The 23,564-nt window shown below is 62.6% G+C and overlaps 2 protein-coding genes across 7 annotated transcripts; both read left to right on the top strand.

Annotated features, from left to right (window-relative positions):
* Positions 1-262: 262 nt before the first annotated feature.
* On the top strand, positions 263-17,268 carry WDR90 (WD repeat domain 90). Of its 2 annotated transcripts, none has more exons than XM_036303199.1 (42): positions 263-324; positions 604-695; positions 826-1,002; positions 1,092-1,197; positions 1,434-1,604; positions 1,871-1,985; positions 2,068-2,135; positions 2,460-2,563; positions 2,640-2,852; positions 3,283-3,351; positions 4,044-4,154; positions 4,229-4,374; positions 4,445-4,502; positions 5,570-5,688; positions 5,861-6,004; positions 6,098-6,216; positions 6,283-6,399; positions 6,684-6,919; positions 7,147-7,286; positions 7,480-7,610; positions 8,105-8,235; positions 8,668-8,829; positions 9,017-9,145; positions 9,316-9,446; positions 9,526-9,590; positions 9,758-9,889; positions 10,024-10,206; positions 10,468-10,565; positions 11,157-11,259; positions 11,361-11,482; positions 11,623-11,782; positions 11,885-12,075; positions 12,162-12,330; positions 12,468-12,579; positions 12,765-12,936; positions 15,146-15,268; positions 15,460-15,634; positions 15,743-15,873; positions 15,971-16,114; positions 16,189-16,308; positions 16,396-16,480; positions 16,841-17,268. In XM_036303199.1, the coding sequence occupies exons 1-42, from the start codon at positions 315-317 to the stop codon at positions 16,996-16,998; spliced, it is 5,442 nt and encodes a 1,813-aa protein (XP_036159092.1). In that variant the 5' UTR covers positions 263-314; the 3' UTR covers positions 16,999-17,268. The 2 variants fall into 2 exon arrangements, with proteins under 2 accessions (XP_036159092.1, XP_036159091.1); XM_036303198.1 differs by having other exon boundaries at positions 6,086-6,216.
* A 301-nt stretch (positions 17,269-17,569) lies between these two features.
* Positions 17,570-23,507, top strand: RHOT2 (ras homolog family member T2). Of its 5 annotated transcripts, none has more exons than XM_036303203.1 (19): positions 17,570-17,722; positions 17,851-17,909; positions 18,003-18,084; positions 18,169-18,212; positions 19,154-19,207; positions 19,696-19,748; positions 19,825-19,933; positions 20,157-20,258; positions 20,333-20,431; positions 20,543-20,651; positions 20,732-20,852; positions 21,129-21,213; positions 21,302-21,444; positions 21,531-21,631; positions 21,715-21,845; positions 21,950-22,036; positions 22,146-22,268; positions 22,380-22,582; positions 22,918-23,507. In XM_036303203.1, the coding sequence occupies exons 1-19, from the start codon at positions 17,686-17,688 to the stop codon at positions 23,042-23,044; spliced, it is 1,869 nt and encodes a 622-aa protein (XP_036159096.1). In that variant the 5' UTR covers positions 17,570-17,685; the 3' UTR covers positions 23,045-23,507. The 5 variants fall into 5 exon arrangements, 3 of the variants coding, with proteins under 3 accessions (XP_036159096.1, XP_036159095.1, XP_036159097.1); XM_036303202.1 differs by having other exon boundaries at positions 22,380-22,586; XR_004966724.1 differs by lacking the exon at positions 22,146-22,268 and having other exon boundaries at positions 21,934-22,036; positions 22,918-23,060.
* The last annotated feature ends 57 nt before the right edge of the window (positions 23,508-23,564 follow it).

The raw sequence follows: 23,564 nt of genomic DNA, 5'->3' as shown, positions 1-23,564 counted from the left end.
TGGTGCTAGAGCCCCCCTCTTGGGTCCTGGCTTGAGAGTGCCCGCAGGGACCTGGGGACAAAGGCTCCTACCCCAGGTTTCGACAGCGAAAGGGTGGCCGGAGCAGGCTGAGCAGGGTCTTGGGGGGCCCCCAAGAGACCTTACCGCGAACCCAGCGCCGCTAAGGTGGGGGATTGCGGCCCGGGATCACGTGGTCCAGAAGGCGGAAGTGACGCCGTTGCCAGGCGGCCGTTGCTAGGCGCGCGCTGCGTGCCCTGCGTGGGGCGCGCGGCGGCCGAGGCGGGAAGTGCAAGCTGAGTGCAAGCGGCTGCGCCATGGCGCGAGGTAGGCTCGCGGCCCGCAAACTCGGGTGTCGGGGCGAGCGGCCCGGGATCCTGAGTGGGGGGCGGGCAGGGTCCGGTGGCCGGTGCGCACTGAGCCTGCGGCCTGGCTTCGTCAGCGCGAATCGCAGGCCCTTGGGCGGGTTGGTGCCGATCTTGGGCCCGAACCCAGTACTCGCGCTTTGATTGCTGTCACTACTGGGGAGCGTGCAGACCCAGACCCCGGCCCCTCCCTGGGTCCGGCACCTGGGGCAGGTCCACACACACCTCCCTGTCCCCCCAGTGTGGCAGCACCCATTCCTCAACGTCTTCAGACAGTTCAAGGTGGACGAGTGGAAGCGGTCCACTAAGGAGGGTGACGTGGCCGCAGTGATGGTAAGGGAGCCAGAAGGCCTGGCAGCAGGCCGGGTGGGGTCCTCTTCTCTGCCTGGACACATGCAGGCAGGGCAGCGCCTCTCCTGGTGCTCCCTGGCGCTGTGGGGCACACTCCCATCTCTTTCTCCAGGACAAGACCCTAAAGTGCACTGTGTATCGTATTAGAGGCACTGTCTCCGCCAGCAATTACATCCAGCTCCCCAAAACCAGCGCGCAGTCCCTGGGGCTGACAGGACGATACCTGTACTTGCTTTTCCGACCCCTGTCCACCAAGCACTTCGTCATCCACCTGGACTTGTCCACTGAGGTGCTGAGCTTGGGAGCAGGGTCTGCGGTGGGGGCTCTGCACCCCTGGGGCCACCTCTTGTCTCCTGACAGCCACCTTTGTCCCTGCAGGACAGCCAGGTCATCCGTGTATCCCTTTCCAACCTCTTCAAGGAATTCAAGTCTACAGCCACGTGGCTTCAATTCCCCTTTATTTGTGAAGGGACATCCAGGAAAGGTGACACAGAGATGGGATGTGAATGGGACAGGGAGAGTCCAGGAGAGACAGCCTGAGGGCGGACTGGGGCAGGCGGGGCAGGCCCAGTCGGGCTCCTTTGTGGCCTGGAGTGGGGCAGCCTGAGTGGGGGGGCACATGGTTTTGGCCATGGGGATGGGGTCAGGCCAAGGACAGAAGGCACTGTGGGCTGGCTGGTGAGAGGATGGGCACTGCTGACCTTGGTTTGCCTCCTGCAGACCTGGCAGGTGCGGCTCCCCCTGGTGCCCGCTGGACCTGCCTGCAGCTGGACCTGCACGACATCCTCCTTGTCTACCTGAACCGGCGCTACAGCCATCTCAAGAGTGTCCGGCTGTGTGCCAGCCTGCTGGTCCGAAGCCTCTACACCAGCGATCTGTGCTTCGACCCAGGTGAGGGCTGTGCCCCACGCCCTGCACTTAGCCTACCGGTCGGCTGCTCCAGGCCCATCCCTCCCCCCAGATTCTCTGCCCAGGAGAGGCCTTGGCACATGATGAAGGTGCCCTTGCTGCCCTAGCTCCCAAGACACTGATAGGAGGAGGCGGTGGCTGGGCAGATGTTCAGGCGATACTCTGCAAGCACCTGGTGTGCTGAGGCTCGCCTGGGCTGGGAGAGGTTGCTGGCCGGGCTTCTCCTGGAGCAACTCTGCTCTTTGTAGCTGTTACTGTCGCAGAGGCGCGGCGAGCAAAGCTGCCCGTCACCCCCATGCCTCGAGAAATGGCGTTTCCAGTGCCAAAGGGGGAGAACTGGCACGACCACTACATTCATATCCGGTGAGCAGTTCTGCCTGTCCCAGGGTGGACGCAGGGGAGGCCAGGGTGGACACTGTGCTGATTCTCCCTCTGCCCCACTGAGGTTTCCAAGCGACAGCCCAGCAGCGCCCTCCAAGCTGGTCCAGAGGAACTGCTCCCCTCCTGAGGCAGGTGGGCCTGTGGGCGTGCAGAGCTCGGTGGGAGATGGGGTCCTGGCATGGTGTCTGGGTGGTGAACTCCGGTGTGGTGCCTGCAAGGGCCCGGGCTAGCCTGGAGGTCATCCCGTGGTCCCAGATTCATTTTGGGAGGCTGCATGGAGGGTGCCTGGGGGCCTTGAGCTCTCCAGCTGGGAGGGGTGCCGGAGCCTGGGGGCAGTGGTGGGCTGCGGCTGATGAGGTGGCTTCTCTCTCTGTTGCCCTGCCCGGTGCCTTCTGCCACATCCTTCTCAGGCCTCTTCACTCTGCTCAGTGGGTTCTGCCCTTTGCTTCATTGCAGGCTTCCCGAGACATGTGCCACAGCTTCTCCCTCGCCCGGGGTCCTTCAGCAAGTCCAGGCAGGACAGCGTGTCCCCTGTGGTTCAGACGCTTGGCCCCACAGCTGTGAGTGCCCGTGCCCTTAGAGATGGGGCTAAGGAAGGTAGCCCCAGGGTCTGACGGACACTGTCCCCCCCCACAGTCCTGGCAGGCCTCCTTGGGGCTCCTTCCAGAGGATGGCCTGTCCTCTGAATGCTCAGCAGTCTCCATCGTGGGTGGCTCCGGGGTCGATAGACGAGAGCCCTCGGCCAGCGCTAAGGCCACTGACAAGCGTGCTGCTGGCAGTGGCCCTCCGGTGTCTGCTTGTAAGTTGGCTGTGGTGCCCCAGGCCCCAGAGGATGCGACCAAGCATGAGGTGAGTGCATGTCTTGAGGAAGGCAGGGGAGTCTAAGCCATAGAGGTGGGAGGGGCCTTGGTGAGGTGTGGGTAGGGGGATCTTGGCCCTTGGCTCACCACGAGCCATGCTTGGGGCAGTTAGGCCCCTTCTCATCAGCCCCCTGGCAGAAAGCAGAGTAGGCAGGAAGCAGCTTTGGGCAAAAATCCCTTTCAACAAAGAGTAAGGCGGGTCTGGTGCTCGGCTCCCAACTCCCAGCCCCAGGAGCCTCAGGGGCAGCAGCAGAGGGTCTGGCATTGTAGCCGGAATCCTGACTCCTGCCGCAGAGCAGTCAAAAGCAGCCCCCAAGTCCTAAGCAGCTTGTTGGGAGGCAGGAACCAGCCCAAGTGGGCAGCCCTGGCTGGACCGGGTCTTGCTTTCTGGGGCCTCACAGTGAGTTTGCCTGTTTCAGAGCTTCCTGCCAGATCCCGTCCTGAGGCTCAAGAGAGTCATTGGCCTTGGGGGCCACAGCACTAAACGGGTGAGGGGTCCCATGCTCTCGTTGGGTTGGACAAGTGTCAGAGGAAAGGCCTGCTATGCCCGAGGTTGCTGTGTGCGTTCCCTTCTTGCTCACGTCCGCACGGTGGCTCGGTGCTTCCTCAGTGACCGCCACTCACGGGCCCCTTTGTTCGCACGGGTGCTGGCTGGCCAGTGTTGCTCTAAGTGTTTGAGCTTCCAGAGACCAGTGAGCTCTTACCCTCTAAAGCTTTGCTGCAGCCGCGTGGGGCTGGTGTGGGCATGACTTGTGGGTCCCTGTGGGGTGTGGCCGGGGACAGTGGGAGAGGAGCCCCGGCTTGCCAGGCCCTCCTGGACACAAGCTCCAAGTCTTTGTTGGCTCTCTGGTTTTTCATGGCCTGAACTCCAAGTTTCCTGCATTGCAGCCAGGGCTCAGAGAAGACTGTGTGTGTGTGTGTGTGTGTGTGTGTGTGTGTGTGTGTGCGTGTGTGTGTGTGTGCGTGTGCGTGTGTGTGCGTGTGTGCGTGTGTGTGCGCGTGCATGTGTGTGTGTGCGCGCGCGCGCACGCCTGCACGTGTATTCGTGTGTCTGTAAGTCTCCTATTTCTTTGGTGTGTGCATCCCGTTGACTCCTGTGCACATTACGTGGGGAAAGGTATGCCAGGTGGGGAGGCGAGGCCCGCCAGCCTGCGACTCAGCCTCCGACCCCCGTGCACAGGCCGTGTGGACCAAGGACGGGGCTGCTGTCGTGTACCCCTGCCACGCGGTCATTGTGGTCCTGTGCATTGACACCCGGGAGCAGCGCTTCTTCCTCGGCCACACAGACAAGGTGGGTACTGCCTGGCCCAGGGGTGGCCTGCACCCAAAGGCTGCACCACTTCCCTCAACCTGCCACCTCCCCAGGTCTCTGCCCTGGCACTGGATGGGAGCAACTCTCTGCTGGCCTCAGCCCAGGCACACCCCCACAGCATGCTGCGTCTCTGGGACTTCCAGACCAGGAGCTGCCTGTCCCTGTTCCGGAGCCCTGTCCACACTGTCTGCTCCCTCAGGTGGGTGAGGGGACTCTGAGGTGGGTGGGGGCAGCCCTGGTGACACTGACCGTCTCTTCCACGTCCACAGCTTCTCCGACAGTGGGGCCCTACTCTGCTGCGTTGGCAAGGACCGCCATGGGAAGATGGTAACAGGGCGGGCGGAGGAAGCGGGGCAATGTCCCAATCGCTCAGGAAGCGCCTTCCCCTGCTGGCCTTCCCCTGGACCCGCCAGGAGGCCCCCTGCCTCCCACACACTGCAGAGTATCCTGTGTTTTACACCCCTTTTGGGTGGAGCCAACTTTTACTTACTTTATATATATATATTTTAAATATATTTTATTGATTTTTTACAGAGGAAGGGAGAGGGATAGAATATTAGAAATATCAATGAACCCTGACCGGTTTTGCTCAGTGGATAGAGCGTCGGCCTGCGGAATCAAGGGTCCCGGGTTTGATTCCGGTCAAGGGCATGTACCTTGGTTGCGGGCACATCCCCAGCAGGAGGCAGCTGATCGATGTTTCTCTCTCATCGATGTTTCTAACTCTCTATCCCTCTCCCTTCCTCTCTGTAAAAAATCAATAAAATATATTTTAAAAAAAGAAAAGAAATATCAATGAGAGAGAAACATCAAATCAGCTGCCTCCTGCACACTCCCTACCGGGAATGTGCCCGCAATCAAGGCACATGCCCTTGACCGGAATCGAACCTGGGACCCTTCAGTTCGCAGGCCGACGCTCTATCCACTGAGCCAAACCGGTTAGGGCTAATACATATTTTTTATTGATTTCAGAGAGGAAGAGAGAGAGAGAAACATCAATGATGAGAGAGAATCATTGATCAGCTGCCTCCTGCATGCCCCACACTGGGGATGGAGCCTGCAACCCAGGCATGTGCCCTGACTGGGAATCGAACTGTGACCTCCTGGTTCATAGTTTGATGCTCAACCACTGAGCCACGCCGGCCGGGCTAGAGTCAACATTTAAATAACTCACCTCACTTTCTTTGGTGGCATGTTCTGGAGTCATAGGGCAGCTGGGTTTTATGTCCGAAGCCAGGTGGGGCAAGTGGAGGTCCCGCCGGGGTAGTGGGGCTGCCCCCCCCCCCCCACTCTCACCAGCTGAGTGCCCAGGCCGCTCCCATAGGAGGAAGAGCCCAGTGGGGGCCGAGCAGGGCAGGCTGGTGCAACAGGGGCTCAGCAGGGACTTGTTGCAGATGGTGGTGGCCTGGGGCACTGACCAGGTGGGGCGAGGCGGTGAGGCCGTCATTCTCGCAAAGGCAAACACCGACGTCGACATCCAGGCTTTTGAGATCGCCTTTTGTAATGAAACCAGGTAACTGGGCCTCCTGTCCACCTGCAGTGCTGGGATGGGGGTCTGGCAGCCCATGGGCCTGGATGGGGGTGAGCCATAGAGCCTGCCTCCCCTTCCTCACTCAGGGTCCTCGTCCACAGCAGCCTCATCTCCCCGTGGGGATTGGATAACTCACCCTCATACCCTTTCGCAGGATGGCGTCGTGCGGGCGGGGCAATGTGCGGCTGTGGCGGCTTCGCGGTGGGGGCCTGTGCTCCTGCCCTGTGGACCTGGGGGAGCATCATGCAGTCGAGTTCACGGACCTGGCCTTTGGGAAGGCCCAGGACGGCCACACGCTGTGAGTACTGCCCTTGTCCTCTAACCAGCCCGCCCTGTTCCGTCTGGCCCTTTGGCCCTCACCTGGTGCCTCTCCGGGCAGCTACGTTTGCAGCCGTAGCGGTCACATCCTGGAGATTGACCACCAGCACATGGCTGTGCGGCGCACTCGCTATCTCCTGCCCACGCAGACTCCCGATAGCCCCCTCCCACAGAAGCAGGCCTGCAGCTTGGGTAGGTAGTCCCTGCTGTGGGGGCGGAGCAGCCCTGATGCTTCTGCTGACGCTGCCTGCCCCCCAGGCCCCGGCATCGCCATCAGCAGCCTCAGTGTCTCCCCGGCTGAGTGTGCGGTGGGCTCGGAGGACGGCTACCTGCGCCTCTGGCCTCTGGACTTCTCCTCTGTGCTCCTGGAGGCAGGTGGGACAAGACAGTAGCTCGCCATCAGGGTCCAGCCCTGGGCTAGATGGCAGTCAGGGCTCTGAGAAGCTTCATCCTGACCCTGGGCCCCACCGTTGCTGAGCCAGGAGTGGGTGGCCACGGGGGAGCCGCCTGACCCTGTCCACAGGAAGACGGGGCTCTAGGCAGCAAGGAAACGAGTGTGTGTCTTGGGGGGCTGGGAGGGAGGTGCATCCTGGATGTGGCCAGCCTGCCCTGGTGCCGGCCCACCCTGCCTGGGAGGTCACCTACCACCCTGCCTGCAGAGCACGAGGGCCCCATCAGCTCAGTCCGACTCAGCCCCGATGGCTTGCGTGTGCTGTCCACCACCTCCTCGGGCCATCTGGGCTTCCTGGACGTCCCCTCCCGGGAGTATAATGTGCTGGTGCGCTCCCACACTGCCCCGGTGCTGGCCCTCACCACCGAGTGCAGCCGAGGACAGCTGGCCACCGTGTCCCAGGACCACACTGTCCGAGTGTGGGATCTGGCAACCCTGCAGCAGGTAGAGCACGGCCGGGGGGAAAGACTGGAGAGCCACAGGCCATGCTGAGGCCTGGGGGGCAGGGCCCAGGCAGGTGGGGGGCTAGGGAGGACCCTTGGTGCACTTTGTCCTGTGGGCATGTTGGGGACCCTCCGGTTCAGGCCACCTGAAGAGAGACCAGCTCTCAGGTCCTCCTGGCCGGCTGGTAGCGACCACCCTGCCTGCCCTCACACGGCCCCACCCTCCAGCTCTACGACTTCACGTCGCCCGAGGACGCGCCGTGTGCAGTCGCCTTCTATCCCACGCAGCCCATCTTCTTCTGCGGCTTCAGCAGTGGGGCCGTCCGCTCCTTCAGCCTGGAGGCCACCAGGGTCCTGGTGGAACACAGGTGGGCGCCCAGCGGGCCCCTGGCTCCACAGATGCCTATGGTGGATACTCGTGGGGTCCCCTGGGGTGTGCGGGTGGCCGGGCAGAGCAGGGGAGGGCTGTCTCCAGGAGCCTCCTGCTCTGCTGCCCCTGGGGGACTTGGTCAGGGATGGTCCAACGCGGGGCCAAGGCAGCGAGCATCCCTGTGTGGGCAGGTGTCACCAAGGAGCCGTCACCGGCCTGGTCGCCAGCCCCGATGGCAGCCTCTTGTTCAGCGCCTGCTCTCAGGGTACCCTGGCCCAGTACCACTGCGCTGCCACTTGCTGCCGTGTCCTGCGTGTTGCAGGTTAGACACCACCCCCACCCTTCCCCCCACACCTGCACGGCCCCACCGCAGCCTCCCAGCCTGCCCTCATCGGGTTCCTGTGGGGGTGGGCTTGCCTGCTGTCCACGGCCAGCAGTAAGCTGCCTTCTGTGGCCTCACCACCTAGACGCCCAGGGCAGGTGTGGTTTTAGGCCACACCGAGCCCTCCAGACAGAAGGCTGCGAGTGTCTGTCTCTGCCCCGCCCAGAAGGAGGTGAACAGCCTGAGCGCCAGGCTGGCACAGGGTAGGCCCACCCAGGGGTACCTGCCCCTCCCATGGCCAGTCAGATGGTCCCTTGGGGGTCACATGGCCCAGGGGAACCCCAGCTATATTCTGGCAGACCTGGGCCCTGGGTGTTTTGGCGCCCTGATGCTCAGGCCCCTGGGCTGGTTTCTGCACTTGTGGGCAGGTTTTGTGCCTGCTCTGGCCGCCCCCTTCCCACCCTGCTGACTGCCGGCCCCTGTGATTCCGGCAGCCAACGTGGTGTGCCGGGATGCCCCCCCAAGTCCCAACGCCTTGGCCGTCAGTGGGGACAACCGCTTGCTGGCCTTCACGGGTCCCTTTAAGCACATGGTGACCATCATGGACGCAGCCTCCCTGGATGATGTGAGTCAGCCAGAACCTTCCGTGTGCCCAATGTGGGCGGGCTTGCACCAGCCTGGCCGGCAGACCCCATGGGTGTTTCAACTCTCGGCCACATGGCTCCCCTGGGTTCCGCCAGGGCTTCTGCTTGGCCCTGTGTGGAGTGCGACGCATCAAGGGAGCAGGTGGGAGGCCACACTCACTTCAGAGTGAAGGGCAGCCCTGCAGCAGGTAGAGCACGGCCAGGGGGGAAAGACTGGAGAGCCACAGGCCATGCTGAGGCCTGGGGGACAGGGCCCTCACTCACAGGCACAGAGGACATGGTGTGCCCAGGGCGGGCCAGCCAGGGGAGGGTGTGGGGCTTGCCCCAGGCTGCCTGCCTCCTGTGCCCTGGCTCTGGGAGCGTCAGCTCTGCCCAGAGGCTATGGCTGATGACTAGTTGCTGCTCTCTCCCAGCTGCTACGGGTGGACATCAGTGCCCTGGACCCGGCCAGCAGCGGCCTGGACTCGGCTGTGGCTGTCTGCTTCAGTCCCGCACCCCGTAACCACCTGCTGGTGTCCTTGTCATCCAACAAGGTTGTGGTGCTAGACGCCACATCGGGCCGCCTGGTTCGACAGGTGAGTCCCGAGTCGGGGCCGGTGGCTTGGTGTCCCCTTGGCTCCCTTGTTGGTGTCCCCGTGCCTGAGGAGGGGGTGCTGGGCCGCCTTCCACTCCTGAGAGGTGCATTTTTTGAGAAGGGAGGTTTCCCGGGTTCAGGGGGCTCATGTGCTCTGATCGCCTCCCCACGACAATGTTCTCTTGCAGTTTTGTGATGTGCACCCTGTGGCCTGCTCCGCCCTGGCTCTCAGCGGGGATGCCCGCTTGCTGCTGACAGCTGCCGACCGAGCCATCAAGGTGTGGGACTACTTAACGCAGTCCGACCCCAGCTGCCAGGTGGGTGCTGCACAGGACGTGGGTGGGTGTAGGCAGGCGGGTGAGGAGGAGGGTGGACGATGACCCGTGGGGCCTGACCCCACAAGGACCTCTTGCCCGGCCACTGTTCTGGTCGGGCCTGGCTGTGGGAGAACAGTGGGGTCTCTGTATGTGAAATGTGCTGCCCCCAGGTATACATTGGCCACTCAGAGCCCGTGCAGGCTGTGGCCTTCACCCCTGACCAGCAGCATCTCCTCAGTGTGGGAGATGCCATCTTCCTCTGGGACATCCTGGCCTCGCCTGAGAGGTCGCCCCCAGAAAGGCAAGTGCCCTTGACCTGTATCTGCCAGGCCTCCTGCTGCACCCTCCCCGCCTGACACCCTCTCTTGTTGCCTCTGCAGCGTCCCAGGCTCACCCGGGCCCCCCGCAACCTGTGAGGCTGCGAGTGGTCGCACCGCGGTGGAAGGTCTGTGGTGACATCTCGTGTTGGCACTGCAGCCACTGGGAGTGGCATGGTGCTGCTTCCGGTCCTGAGGGTCCCAGTGCATGAGGGGTGGGGGGCTAGGCACCCCTCTCCCTCTGTGCTCTGTCCTCTTCAGTCCCTAAGCACAGCACAGCCTCTTCCATCCCCAGGTCCAAATGCAAGTCAGCAGGAGGATGCGCTCGCCGGGACCAATGGGCTCCCTCGGCGGCAGGTGCCCGTGCCATCCCAGGCAGCCCCACCCCAGCTGAGCATCTGTGCTGGGCCCTTAGATGGCGGTGATGGTAAGGCCAGCAGCCCTGGGGCACCTGGGCAGGCCTGTTTGTTGGCGTGTTTGGGTGCTGCTCCAGGTCTGTGGGGAGAGGGAGGGGTGTAGGGGGCCCTGTGCCCTCCTTTCACTGCCCCCCAACTTCCCTAGGCACTTCCTCTGTGTCAGATGAAGGACCCTCTGAGGAGAGCCACAGCCCTGAGGGGCTCTGCCAGGCCCCAGGCCCACCCGTGCTGGTGCAGAAGGAGGCCGGTGGGGCTGGAGACGGGGCTGCAGGGGGCCCTTGGGACCCCAGTGTGCTGCCCCACCCCCATGGCCAGCCTAGTAAGCAAGGTAGGGCAGGGATACTCGTGATGGGGCTGGGGTCAGATGTAGGTACCCATGGGCCCCAGATGGGGGTTCACCCCATGAGATGAGGCCTGCATTTAAAGGGCAAGTGGGTCAGCCTGAGGCTGCTGTGAGGCCGAGTGCTGGGATGTGGCTCATATGCATCCTCTGACCCTGAGTGTTTCCTGGTTTGGGTGCTCGTGTCCAGCCAGGGCCAGGTGGCTGTGTGAGGGAGGGGGTCTCTGAATGGTTCGTCCTCTCTGCCAGGTGCCTGGAGCCTCAGGAGAGCCAGGACCCAGCCCGCCGCCCGCCCGGACGCCTACAAACACTTCACAGCACGCTACAAAGCCTCCCTGATGGCCAAGGTTGTACGGGGGTGGGATCCTCACAGCCTCTGCCGCAGGTGGACCCCCCAGAGGGTCGGGGGTGAGGGTGGCACAGCCCTGTGGTTTCTGGGAGTGTCCCTTCTTCCTAATTCATAGGTCCCCCGGGTCTCCCTGGTGCTGCTGCCAAAGTTGACGGCGGTGCAGGCCTTGACAGTGGTCACTTCACAGGCACCGTTTTACCGTGCACTTGTGCTTTCACTGTCACGCGGACACTCAGACCGTGTCCTGCTAAGCCCACTGTCTCCCTCGGACGGTCCTGTCTCCTTGCGTGTCCTGTCCTGGAGAGCCCCTGGGTCTTGCTATCCCTGTCTGCCCTCCCCGGACTCCAGGGACCGCCCACATCTCCCACTCCTGCCTCCCTGTCTGCAACCCCAGCTTCCGTCCCCAGTTGGCCTCTCATGTGTGGGCTTGTGGGCCCACGCTCTTGCCACTTGTCCCATCCCGGGCATGTACCTCCCATAGCTTCGTCCCAGGCCCCAGCCTGATGGGACACAGCCTGAGGTGGCGGGGGTGGGGCGGGGTGGCTGGGTGCTGTGCCACACGTAAGCGTCCTGGACCACTTTCTCACAGAATGTTTCCTCCCCTCCTGCGGGGGCCGAGTGGCTGCACCTGAAGGCTGTTGTGGGCTACAACGGGAATGGGCGGGCCAACGTGATCTGGAGGCCAGACACAGGTAGGGACCACGGACACCACCCGCCCCGCTCCCAGCCCAGAACCTGCAGGGAGGATGACAGGGCCACACAGACCAGCTCTGGGGCTCCCTCCCTGCTACAGGCTTCTTTGCCTACACCTGCGGCTGCCTGGTGGTAGTGGAGGACCTGCACTCCGGCTCCCAGCAGCACTGGCTCGGCCACTCCGAGGAGATCTCCACACTGGCTCTCAGCCACGACGCCCAGGTGCTCCTCCCACGCCCAGGTGGTGGTATGCCTCCTGTCGGGCCTCCAGAGCAGCACAGGGGCCTCCCATCCACCCAGAGCCAGTACCCCCTGGACTGCCCTCATCCCACTCACCACCTCCCCCTCACCCACCCTGCCAGGTCCTGGCCTCTGCCTCCGGGAGTAGTGGTGCCGCCTCTGGCTGCCAGATCCGCATCTGGGATGTGCCTGGGGGTTCCTGCCAACAGCTCCTTTCTCACCACTGCACCGCTGTGCAAGCCCTAGCCTTCTCGCTGGATGATCGGCTCCTTGTCACACTAGGTCGGCTGGGGGGAGGGGGTGTGCGAGGGCAGTGGCCTCTGGACTCCCCTGCCTGTCCTGGGACTCCAGGGCAGCTGGTGTGACCACCATGCACCTCCCTAGGGGACTATGGTGACCGAACCCTGGCCCTGTGGAGCATGGCCACCTATGAGCTCGTTTCGTCTGCCCACCTCCCAGAGCCGGTGCACGACATGGCCTTTAACCCCTGGGGTGCCGGGGAGCTCGCCTGCGTGGGCCAGGGAGCCCTCACCTTGTGGCTCCTGCAGCAGCGCGGGGCCGACATCAGCCTCCAGGTGCCCGGGTTCAGAGGCAGTTTTGGAGGATGGGTCCAGCCGGCCCTGGGGCATTACTGACCCGCACTGCCCTCGTGTCCCTTCAGGTGCACCGAGAGCCCATCCCCGAGACGGTGGGGGCGGGCGAGCTGACGTCCCTGTGCTATGGGGCCGAGCCGCTGCTGTACTGCGGCTCCAATGCCGGCCAGGTCTGTGTCTGGGACACAAGTGCCAGCCGCTGCTTCCTGGCCTGGGAGGCTGACGACGGTGAGATCGGTGGGTGCCTGAGGAGCCCCTGCGCCCCCCCAAGCTAGGGGCTTGGCCTCTCCCTGGGAGCCCCAGTGCTGGGGCAATAGGACCCTGTCGAGTCCTGGGCTTCTGGGGAAGCAGCTGATGCCACATCTGCCTCCTAGGAGTGCTGCTGTGCTCGGGATCGCGGCTGGTCAGTGGCAGCAACACCAGGCGACTGCGCCTGTGGGCCGTGGGAGCTGTGGCGGAGCTGAGGCGCAAGGGCTCCGGAGCCAGGTGAGCCTCCGCGTTAGCCGGCGTCCTTGACCAGGGCTGTAAGCCAACACTCTTGCCAGCTGGGCCTGCCCTCTGTGGGGACCCGCTTGGGGGAGGCCAGAGCTCACGAACATGGGCGCACCCCAGAAGCACCAGGCTCCCTGGGCTCCCCTGGCCACCACTCGGGACCCTCTGCTTCCCCCCAGGTCCAGCTCTGTGTTCATGGAGCGCGAGCTGACCCTGGACGGGGCCGTCGTGAGCGCTGTCTTCCACGACAGCATGGACATGGGTGTGGTGGGCACCACAGCGGGCACGCTCTGGTATGTCAGCTGGGCCGAGGGCACCAGTACCCGCCTCATCAGCGGCCACAGGAGCAAGGTGAGGCTGCCGGGCCCCCGGCTGTCCATCAGATGTCTGAGTTGGTTTCCCCCCTGGACGCAGGCAGCGCTGTGAGCCCCACAGTCACTCCCTGGCCTGTGTTGTGACCCCCAACCCCCAGTTGTCGTTCCGAGTCAAGCCCAGCTGTGGGATTAGTTCACGCGTAAATAGTTCAGGTTTTCAGGATAAGGATGCCCCACACTTAGAACTGCACATCGTCTTGTGTTGACACAGTCCACGCCGTGTCCACTCGCGCCAGCACACAGGCCCGGCCTCTTCTCCTTCCTCTTCCCTCTGTTGCTTTTCCCCTTGTAATTTACTTGGCAAAGAAACCAGGTCGTCCATCCCTGGGCGTCCACAGACCAGGGTTCGACCTGCCGTTCTGCTCCCACGTCCCCTGGGGTCCGAGAACCTGGAGGCTGCCAGAACCTGGTCAGGCCGGGCAGTCCCACAGCTCCTCCTGGGTGAGCTGTGTCCCACCAGGAAGCTGGGGCCGCCTGCCTTTCAGTGCTGCCCTTGTCCAGCGTGCCCGTCACCTTGGTGGAGTTGGGTTTGCTGAGGCAGAGCTGGGACAGGAGCTGCGGGATCGCTGGTTCTCTCCCTTACGGACCAGGTTTCCAGGCACGGGGTTGGTTCTGCCAACAACAGCCAGTGTGTTTCCAAGTCTGTAAGAGCTGGTGGGTGTGCGTGGCGGCCGGCCTCCCCAGGGTCGCTGCTCACGGAGCCCTGGCTTCGGCCAGTGATGGGTTCTTTGAGTTGGCGACCGAGTTCTTTTTTAAATCTGTATGTATTTGTTGGGAAGTGATGACATCCATCGAAGAAATTAAGTTTGAGAGGAGTAAGGGTGATAGGCTTTTTCTATTTTTTGGTGACAGTTCTATACTGAGGTATAATTTACACGCCATATGCTTCAGCCATTCAAACCCCGTGGTTTTTAGTCTGTTCAGACTTGTACAACTATCACGACAGCCCATTTCCGAGCACCTTCATCACCCCAACAGGAAACCCATGCCATCAAGCACTCGCCTCCCATCCCCTGACAGCCGCTAACTGTGGATTTACCTGTTCTCAGCTTTCCACACAAACGGGTACACGCCGTGTGGCCCTCTCCGGCCGGCTTCTCTCGCTGAGCAGCACAGCCTCCAGGTTCATCTGTGCAAGCATGTGTCAGGGCTTCTCCCCTTATTGCCAAATACTTATTGTCCCGTGGTGCAGGCAGGGCACACTGTGTGTGTCCACCCATCGGGGAAGAGCGTTTGGGTCCTGAGTCTGGACCGGAGCCCAAGGTCCCTCTCACGTGAAGTGGCAGAGTGTCCCGGCTCTCCCCCTGCAGCTCCCTCCAGCGGGCCCGTCATTTCTCAGCCAGACAGAGCTAAATTATTATTCTTAAAGATAAAATGTATCATGAGTTCATACTGACATTTGAAATTTAAATGCAGGATGAGGCCATTTTATTTTACCTCATTGGTGTATGGCGTCTGTATCCCCTTTTTGCCACACCCAAAATCCTGACTCGCAGTAGTCACACGCCTGCTTTCTCCCTCGGTGCGCACGCGACAATCTCCGGAAAAGCCACGCCACCAGCACCGGTGGTGAGGCCCCTGCACTGGCCTGGAGAGTGTCTCATGCTTCCTTTACCTTTAGTCTGCAGTCCTCCAGGGATGTGCTGTCCCATCACCACGTTTTATTTATTTTTTGTTGGTTTATTTTTGTTAATCCTCACTCCCATTGGTTTTTAGAGAGATTGGAAGGGAGGGGGAGAGACGGAGAGAGAGAAACATCAATATGAGAGAGACATCAATTGTTTGCCTCCTGCATGAGCCCTGACCCTGGCCGGGGATTGAGCCTGCAACCGAGGTACGGGCCCTTGACCTGAATTGAACCCAGGACCCTTCAGGCTGTGGGCTGACGCTCTGTCCACTGAGCCAAACTGGCGAGCGCCCTTCACCACGTTTTAGGTTCTTCCAGAACACTTCTCTGGTGTCCCAGTTGGGCTCAATGGCAGGTGGGCTCCTTACAATTTGAATTCCACCCAGGTCTTGTGTGGGCACCCAGGAGGGAGGTCAGGACAGTTTCTTTACTCCACGTGGAGGTGACCATGGCCAGGCGGGCTTGGGAAGGAGACACGTGCTCTCATAGGAATGACCTGGCCCCACTGTGTCCTGTGCCCGAGGGCCACGGGGCCTCAGGGCTGGCTGGCTACCTGCAGGTGAACGAGGTGGTCTTCAGCCCCAGCGAGTCCCACTGTGCCACGTGTGGAGATGATGGGAGTGTGCGCGTGTGGTCCTTGTCCAGCATGGAGCTGGTAATCCAGTTCCAGGTGCTGAACCAGGTATTCGGGGCACCAGGGGCTGTGTGTGTGTGTGCGCGCGCACGTGCGCTTGGGGTGGGACCCGGCCTCTCCACTGAAGGGCTCTGGGAGATGCACCCTCCCTTCAGCCTCAGTGTCTGTCCTCAGCCTTGGGGTTGGGCCCCATCTCGCTCCCCAGGGGAGTGCTGATGTTTCCCCACTGGGGTCCCCAGAGTTGCCTCTGCTTGGCTTGGAGCCCCCCATCCTGTGGGCGCCCAGAACAGCAGCACATGGCGGCAGGTTATAGTGATGGCACGTTGCGTGTCTTCAACGTCTCTCGAATCTCCATGGAGCTCAAGATGCATCCACACCTGGCTGCACTGACGGCCATCACCTTCTCTGCTGACGGTGAGGGGCTGGGGGTCCCCAGGGTGGTCCCATGGCCCCTGCCTGGCCCAAGTCACACCTTTGGGCCGGGAGCTCACAAGGTAACAGAGTGGCTCCTGCCTGGCCCAGGTCAGACCATCATCTCTGGCGACAAGGACGGGCTTGTGGCTGTGAGCCAGCCACGCACAGGTCTGACCTTCCGTACACTGAGCGACCACCGGGGCGCTCCCATCTCTACCATCCGGAGCACGAGCAAGGAGGTGAAGTGGCCAGCAGGCCTCATCTGGGGGGGTGCTGGCAGAGAAGGGGCTTGGGCAGAGCGGGGCAGGAGGTACTCACCTGCCCTTACCCGCCCAGAATGGAGCCTTCGGGGTGGAGGGCACAGACTTGTGGTTGGCCGCCAGCGGGGACCAGCGGGTCAGCGTCTGGGCCTCCGACTGGCTGCGGGACTGCTGTGAGCTGGTGGACTGGCTGAGCTTCCCGGCACCGATCCTCACGGAGGTGAGGGTCCTGGGGGCACCTCGGGTGGGGTTGGTGCCTGCCCATCCTGCCACAGCACGTGTGCCTTTCCTCAGGCTTCAGACTGCTCGCCGCCCTCCCTCGCTGCCTTCTGTCCCTGGGATAGGACGCTGCTGGTGTGTGCAGGCCTCGGCCCCCATCCAGAGGTGGTCTTTTACAGCCTCTGCCTGAAGCAGGCACGTGCGCGCCCCCCGTGACCCTGGGAGGGGAGGATCCTGGGCCATGGGAACCGCTGCTAACTGCCCTGTGCTCGATGCCCACAGGTGGTGAAGAAGATCCCACTGCCTTTCTTTGCTGTGTCCCTGAGTCTGTCCCCCAGGGCCCACTTCATGGCCATTGGCTTTGCTGGTGAGTACTGGTGGGTGTGGACTCAGCCTATCTTAGTGCGGCTTAGGGGACTCACCTGTACCCCCACACTGAGACATGCCCCTCAAATCTGCACCCTCATCTCTGAAGTGGGGTACTGAGTCCAGCACTAAATAGAGGGGCTCAGCGGCCCAGTTTGGGGCCTTAGAAGCCCCATGCTGTTAGACACCCTGACAGTGACGGGCTCTTTCTTGGCCGTGGGTGTGGGAGACAGGCCATTTAGCGCAGATTCTCTGTGGTGTTTCAGCATCCAGCTGGAGACAGCCAGGGTGGGTGGGGAACCCCTGGGCCCTGGAGTTGCAGGCATGGGCACAGGGCTCACCCCATACCATTTGCCCACAGAGCGTGTGCTGAGGCTGGTGGACTGTGTGTCAGGGGCTGCGCAAGAGTTTGCTGGCCACGACGATGGGGTACAGCTCTGTAGGTTTGCCCCATCTGCCAGCCTGCTCTTCACGGCGGCCCACAACGAGATCTTGGTGTGGGAGGTCACAGACTGCTGAGCTGCACTGGGGACCTTGGGGTCAGGTGTGCTGTCCCGGTCACACTGGGCACCTGGCCTGGCAGGGGCTCTCCTGAGAAGCTGCGTTAGTGGAGAACCTCGTGCTAGGCCAGGGTGGCTGGGTAGGCGCAGTCCCTTCACACTGGATGGGCTCAGGACTCTGTATGTAAATCATCAAGACCCCAAACATGTGTAAAGTGCTTGTTGGTACCTGAGTGCTTTTCTGTGTTTCTACCTGTACAGTTGAAATAAATGTGGGTGTTGCATTGTCGCATTGTCTGCTGGTCACTCCAGGCTCCTATGCCCTGGGCCTGGCTCTCCTGCCTGGCCTGAGATCAGCCTCTGCCCAAATCCCAGGCCTCCTGTTCCCTGTCCAGAACTGAGGCCCTGGCCAGTCCACCTGCAAGGGCGATCCTGCCCAGAGCGGGCTGGTCCTGGCCCAGCGGGAAACTGCTGGGGCTGAGTGGCACCCGAGGCGGTGGCCCCGCCCCCTGGCCGGCGCAGCGCCAGCAATGCCGGGGGCGCCCACGCGGTGGCACTGCCGCGCACCCGGCCTCTCTGGCCCGCCGGGCTCGCTAGTGCGGCCGTGCGGGCGGGGCCGGAAGTGCGGGCTGGGGGTGGGCAGCGTGGGCAGAGGACTCGGAAAGTGCTCGGGCTGGAGTTGGGGCTGGGGCTTGGGTCGGCTGCCATGAAGCGGGACGTCCGCATCCTGCTGCTGGGCGAGGGTAGGCGCCGGGGCGGGGGGCGGGCTGGGCGAGGGCGGGCGCCAGGGCCGGGGCGGGGCCGGGCCTGTCCTTTGGGAGGGGGGGCGCCGCGACCTTGGCCGCCGCGCTGACCGCGCCGTCCCGCGCAGCCCAGGTGGGGAAGACGTCTCTGATCTTGTCGCTGGTGGGCGAGGAGTTCCCTGAAGAGGTGAGGACGGTGGTGGTCGCGCAGAGGAAGGGACTGAGGCCCAGGGCGGCCCTCCCTCCGCCCCGGGCCACCCTCACGGCCCGTTTGCTTCAGGTGCCTCCCCGGGCGGAAGAGATCACCATCCCCGCGGACGTCACCCCCGAGAAGGTGCCCACGCACATCGTGGATTCCTCAGGTAGAGCCGCCCCCGCCCCCACGTCCTGCCCAGGAGCCGCATTCCCGGCAGGAGGTGTGCAGTGCCGTCTCTTCTTCCCTCCAGAAGCTGAGCAGACGGTGGAGGAGCTGCAGGACGAGATTAACAAGGTGCAGTGTGTTCTGAGGCTCAGGGAGGGCCGCCCTCTCCTGGGGGCGGGGGGCGCGGGGAGAGGATGGGTTCAGTGCTCAGGCTGGGCGGGGGTGGGGTGGGGGTGGCGGGGGCGGCGGTGTTTGGGCTGCTGCCTAGTTCTGATCGGCTTCTCTCTGAGGATTGGATTAAGGTGCCCAGAGCTGCTTCCGCCTCGCTAATTCTCCCATGACCTCTCAGTCCAGTACTAAGTTGTTGTGATGCACCCTGTTGGGAGTTGGGGAGAAAAGGGACCATCCCTTCCTCCTACCCACATGGCTGGCCAGCCCCATGGCTCTCTCCACCCATCACTCTTCCAGTGGACACTGGGGGACAGATCTCATTATCTTTCAAAATGACCCCTTCAACAGCTCTGTGTCCCGGCCACCCGCTCCCCACCCTGTAGCGCAACCCACTACTCTGGGCCTTTGAGCCGTGGCGCCGTGACCAGGGCCGCAGGCTGCACAGCCCTCTGTTCCCCCGTTTATCAGGAGGACATGTATCTGGGCCAAGCTCCTGGGAGGAAGACGCCCGCTGCAACCTTGCCCTGTCCCTCTGCAGCTGCTACTATGTCCTAGGGATGCTGTTCTCAGCATCTTTTCTGCCCAAAGTGACACGGAGTGAAGGACCGAGGCCAGATCTGGGTACCAAGTTTCTGGGGTGGCTGTGTCTACCCTGAGCCCTTCGGGGGCCTCGCTGACCAGAGTCGCAGTGCTGGGACCTGGAAGTGCGCAGGGAAGGGCGGTCTGAGGTTTGCACAGCAGACGACCACCCTAGTGACACTGCCAAGGGGCACTGGCTGAGGAGCGCCAGTGAAGGGTGGCTTCCTGGGTTTCTGAGCCATGCCGTGTCCTGCCTGAGTGCCGGGGTGGCGTGGACAGGAAGCCTCTGGTAATGCTGTGCCACGTGCCCTCCCCCGCAGGCCAATGTGGTGTGTGTGGTGTACGACGTGTCCGAGGAGGCCACCATTGAGAAGGTGAGTGGGGGAGCGAGTGTTCGTCCTGCGTCCCTGCTGCTGGCACCCAGCTTGGTCATCGTCTGTTCTCCGCTCGGACCCCAGGGGCATGCCCAGCTGATCCAGGCGCTGGGGTGACTCTCACCCGTCGCCAACCCCATCTCTAATGGGTGCTTCAGGGAGCTTCTTGGCCACAAGCCCCCACAACTTCCCCAGGGAGCTCCCTGTGACCCCGTCTCCCTGCAGAAAGCATGAACAGCCATGAGTCTAAACCACTTAGGCTTGCAGAGGGGCTATCCCTAGCTGCTGACCCCAGGTCCCTTGCGGGTGTTGGGAAACTGCTAGGATCAGATAAGGCCACACCTGTAAGGTGCATTCTCCGCTTGTTCCCAGTGACCGTGACTTTGGCCCTCAACTCCCCCCCCATCTCTCTCGGGTTAGGTTTAAGTTCCATCTGAGAGGTGTGGGTTGGGCGGCTCCCTCACCTCACGCCAGGCCTTGCCTTTCAGATCCGAACCAAATGGATCCCACTGGTGAATGGAGGGACAGAGAAGGGGCCCAGGTAATGGGCAGTGCCCAAGGGGCTGGTCGGCCTCCTCCAGCTCCCTCATCCCTGATGACCGTGGGCCTCTCTCCAGGGTCCCCATCATCCTGGTGGGCAACAAGTCGGACTTGAGGCCAGGGAGCTCCATGGAGGCCGTGCTGCCCATCATGAGTCAGTTCCCTGAGATTGAGACCTGTGTGGAGGTAAGCAGGCACGCACAGTAGGGCCAGGAGGGGGCACGGGGGTGGAGAAGAGAAGGGCCAGGGCCCTGCAGCAGGCACTCATGTGCTGGTGGCCTGGGACCTTAGGACAGGCAAGCTTTCTTATTGAGGACTTCCTTGGGACGGGGGCTGCTGAGCCCCTGTGCCTGCATCTCCGAGCCTCCCAGCCTCGGGCACTCTCTGAGTCTGTCCCCGTGGTTCCCAGTGCTCGGCCCGGAACCTGAGGAACATCTCGGAGCTGTTCTACTACGCACAGAAGGCCGTGCTGCACCCCACAGCTCCCCTCTATGACCCTGAGACCAAGCAGGTGAGCAGCTGGCGTGGGCGGGGGTGGCCAGCAGGTGGGATTGGGGGAACATGCTGAGCTGGCTGTCCCCACAGCTGAAGCCCGCGTGCACCCAGGCCCTCACACGCATCTTCAGGCTCTCAGACCAGGATCTGGACCAGGCGCTCAGTGATGAGGAGCTCAACGCTTTCCAGGTGGGCCCCATCCGCCTCCTGGTAGTGCCCACCCTTTTTTGGCCGCAGCCGGGCTCCATGCCATTAATGAGGACAGCTGGCTTACTAACAGCAACGTTCTCTTGGAGGCAGAAATGCTGTTTTGGGCATCCCCTGGCTCCACAAGCCCTGGAGGATGTCAAGATGGTGGTGCGCAAGAACGTGGCAGGCGGGGTGCGGGATGACCGGCTTACCCTGGACGGTGAGCCCTGGCACCCTGTATCCTGGTGTGGGGAGGGGCTCAGGTGATACCCGGTGTCACCTTCTCTGCTTCCCGAACAGGCTTCCTCTTCCTGAACACACTCTTCATCCAGCGTGGCCGCCATGAGACCACGTGGACCATCCTGCGGCGCTTCGGCTACGGCGACACACTCGAGCTGTCCGCCGACTACCTCTTCCCTCTGTGAGTGGGGGATGGGCTCTGTGTTAGATGGTGCCGGGCGGGTTGGAGCCTGGCTTGGGCAGAGGATGGCCTGGTTAGGAGGCACCTTGCTGTGGGCAGGCAGATTGGGACTTAATGCCGAGCAGGTGGCCCCTGGCCCCAGCCACATCTCCGCCTGCTTCTCTGCTGTGCTCAGTCAAGGGAGAGAGTTGGAGGAACTCTGGGGTTCAGTCAGACTCGCAGGGAGGGTCGGACTGCACCCTCTGAGCGTGGTGGAAACGGATGGCAACCCCACAGGCTTCATGTGCCCCCTGGCTGCAGCACCGAGCTCAACCACTTTGGCTACCAGTTTGTGCAGAGGGTGTTTGAGAAGCATGACCAGGTGAGGGCGCTGTCACCCTGCTGTGCTGCCTGTCTTGGTTTCCTATCCTGGCCCCCAGCCAGTGTCACCACAGCCCCTCTGCCTGCAGGACCATGATGGAGCCCTCTCGCTGGCGGAGCTGCAGGACCTATTCAGTGTGTCCCCAGCACCCCCTTGGGGCCCTCAGTTCCTGCAAGAAGTCCGAACCGAAGCAGGTCGGCTGCCCCTGCACGGGTACCTCTGCCAGTGGACGTAAGTGCAGCCCCCACCTGCCCCACTTAGCAAACAGCGCTGCCTTGTCATGATGCTGACTGTTCCCCTGCCCCCTTATACCCCAGTCTGGTGACTTACCTGGATGTCCGGCGCTGTCTGGAGCACCTTGGCTACCTGGGCTACCCCACCCTCTGCAAGCAGGACTCCCAGACCCATGCCATCACAGGTGGGCGCCCACCCTCACAGGGGTCTGGCCAGCTCCTCCCTGGCAGCCACTTACTCTTGTTTGTCCTTTCCATCCTCTCACAGTCACCCGTGACAAGAGGCTGGACCAGGAGAAGGGACAAACGCACAGGAATGTCCTTCTGTGCAAGGTGGTGGGGGCACGTGGCGTGGGCAAGTCCGCCTTCCTGCAGGCTTTCCTTGGTCGTGGCCTAGGGGTGAGTATCACTGTGTGCTGGGTGAGGGCCTTGGGGCGGGGGGGCGGGGGTAGGGGCTTTGGGAAGCATCGGGGCCAGCGAGCTTCAGGTACCTCCCTCCTCAGCATCCGGACACCAGGGAGCTCCACAAGACACCTGCCATCTATGCCATCAACACGGTGCAGGTCAACGGGCAGGAGAAGTACCTGATAGTGAGTGCTGGGGAGGGGGGTCCCTGCAATAGATCCCAGGTGCATGCTGGGCGGTGCTGTCCCAATGTGGCCGGGGGAATTGAGCTCCCTGAGGCCGCCCTCTGTCCAGCTCTGCGAGGTGGATGCAGACAGCCTGCTGTCCACTGCGTCTGATGCTGCCTGTGATGTCGCCTGCTTGATGTTTGATGGCAGTGACCCCCAGTCCTTTGCACTCTGCACCAGCATCTACAAGGCAAGCCTCCACCTACCCCAGCTCCTGTGGGCAGCATGGCTGAGTGGTAGTCCCCCAGCACCCTCACCTGCCTGCTCCGGGACTGTGCATCACGCGGCCCTTTCCCCGCAGCGCCATTACATGGATGGGCAGACCCCCTGCCTCTTCGTCTCCTCCAAGGCCGACCTGCCGGAAGGTGTTCCACTGCCTGGGCTGTCTCCAGCTGAGTTCTGTCGCAGGCACCGGCTGCCTGCCCCTGTCCCGTTCTCCTGCGCTGGCCCAGGAGAGCCAGGCACAGCTGTCTTCACCCGGCTTGCCACCATGGCCACCTTCCCGTGGGTACCAGCACCACAGCCCCTGTGGTGGGAGGCCTGCCCTGTCCCAGGGTACTGGTGGTCCCTGTCGCCAGGAGAGTGGCACAGCTGTGGTGTCAGATTGGAGTCAGTGAGGACTGCAGGGTGGGCCTTAGTCAGGTGCTGATGTCCTGAGAGGCCCTCTGGGGCCTGTCTCACCAGCTGCCCTGTGGTCTGGGAGTTCTGCTGTGCTAGACACTGACAGGTAGCAGCTCCGTGACTTTCCAGGACATTGGGGTGGTGGTGGTGAGGGGGGCACAGCAGCAAGCATCTGGATAGCACCCTGAGGGTGTCTCCAACCAGCCTCTCTCCTGCAGGTACCTGGTTCATGGGGAGCTGCACACCACCTCCTTCTGGCTCCGGGTGACACTGGGGGCTTTTGGGGCTGCTGTTGCTGCCATCCTCAGCTTCTCACTCTACAGGGTCCTGGTGAAGAGCCGATGAGGCCCTGGTGCCCTGCAGTCTGATCTCGGCCCCAGGGTCCCAGGGTGCTGGTGTTGGGCCACCCACTTGGTGGAGCTGCCCTCTATCTAAACTTGGCTTCTGAAGATAGCCTACTCACTGCCCAACCCCAGTGGTGGGCCCCGAGGTCCTGCCAGCCTGTGTCCTGCCCAGCATCACCCACCTGTGTGGGCATCACGTTGGAGAGACTGGGGTATAGGTGAGGAAGCCAGTGATCCTAGATCTGAATTCTCAGGGTTCCACCCATTCCTGGTCCCAGGCAGCCAGTGGGTCTGAGGGGAGTCAGAGGGCAGAGCTTTGGGCCACAGGCAGGGGGTGGGGGCAGGAAGTGACTGGGTCATTGTGCTGCTCCCCGCTCCATCAATGGGAGACTGGTCCAGGGCTGCACTCATGGAAGATGTGAGGTTGGGTTTGCTGATTAAACTTCAGTGTCTTTTCCATCTTAGACCCTACTTTCTGACGGTGGTTTTTCTTAATCATGTCCTTTGTCTCTGTGGACTGG

Source organism: Myotis myotis, unplaced genomic scaffold (assembly GCF_014108235.1).
Source record: "Myotis myotis isolate mMyoMyo1 unplaced genomic scaffold, mMyoMyo1.p scaffold_m19_p_35, whole genome shotgun sequence".
Taxonomy (NCBI): Eukaryota; Metazoa; Chordata; class Mammalia; order Chiroptera; family Vespertilionidae; genus Myotis; species Myotis myotis.
Note: the sequence above shows the minus strand (reverse complement) of the source record. Positions and strands in the feature narration are given on the sequence as shown.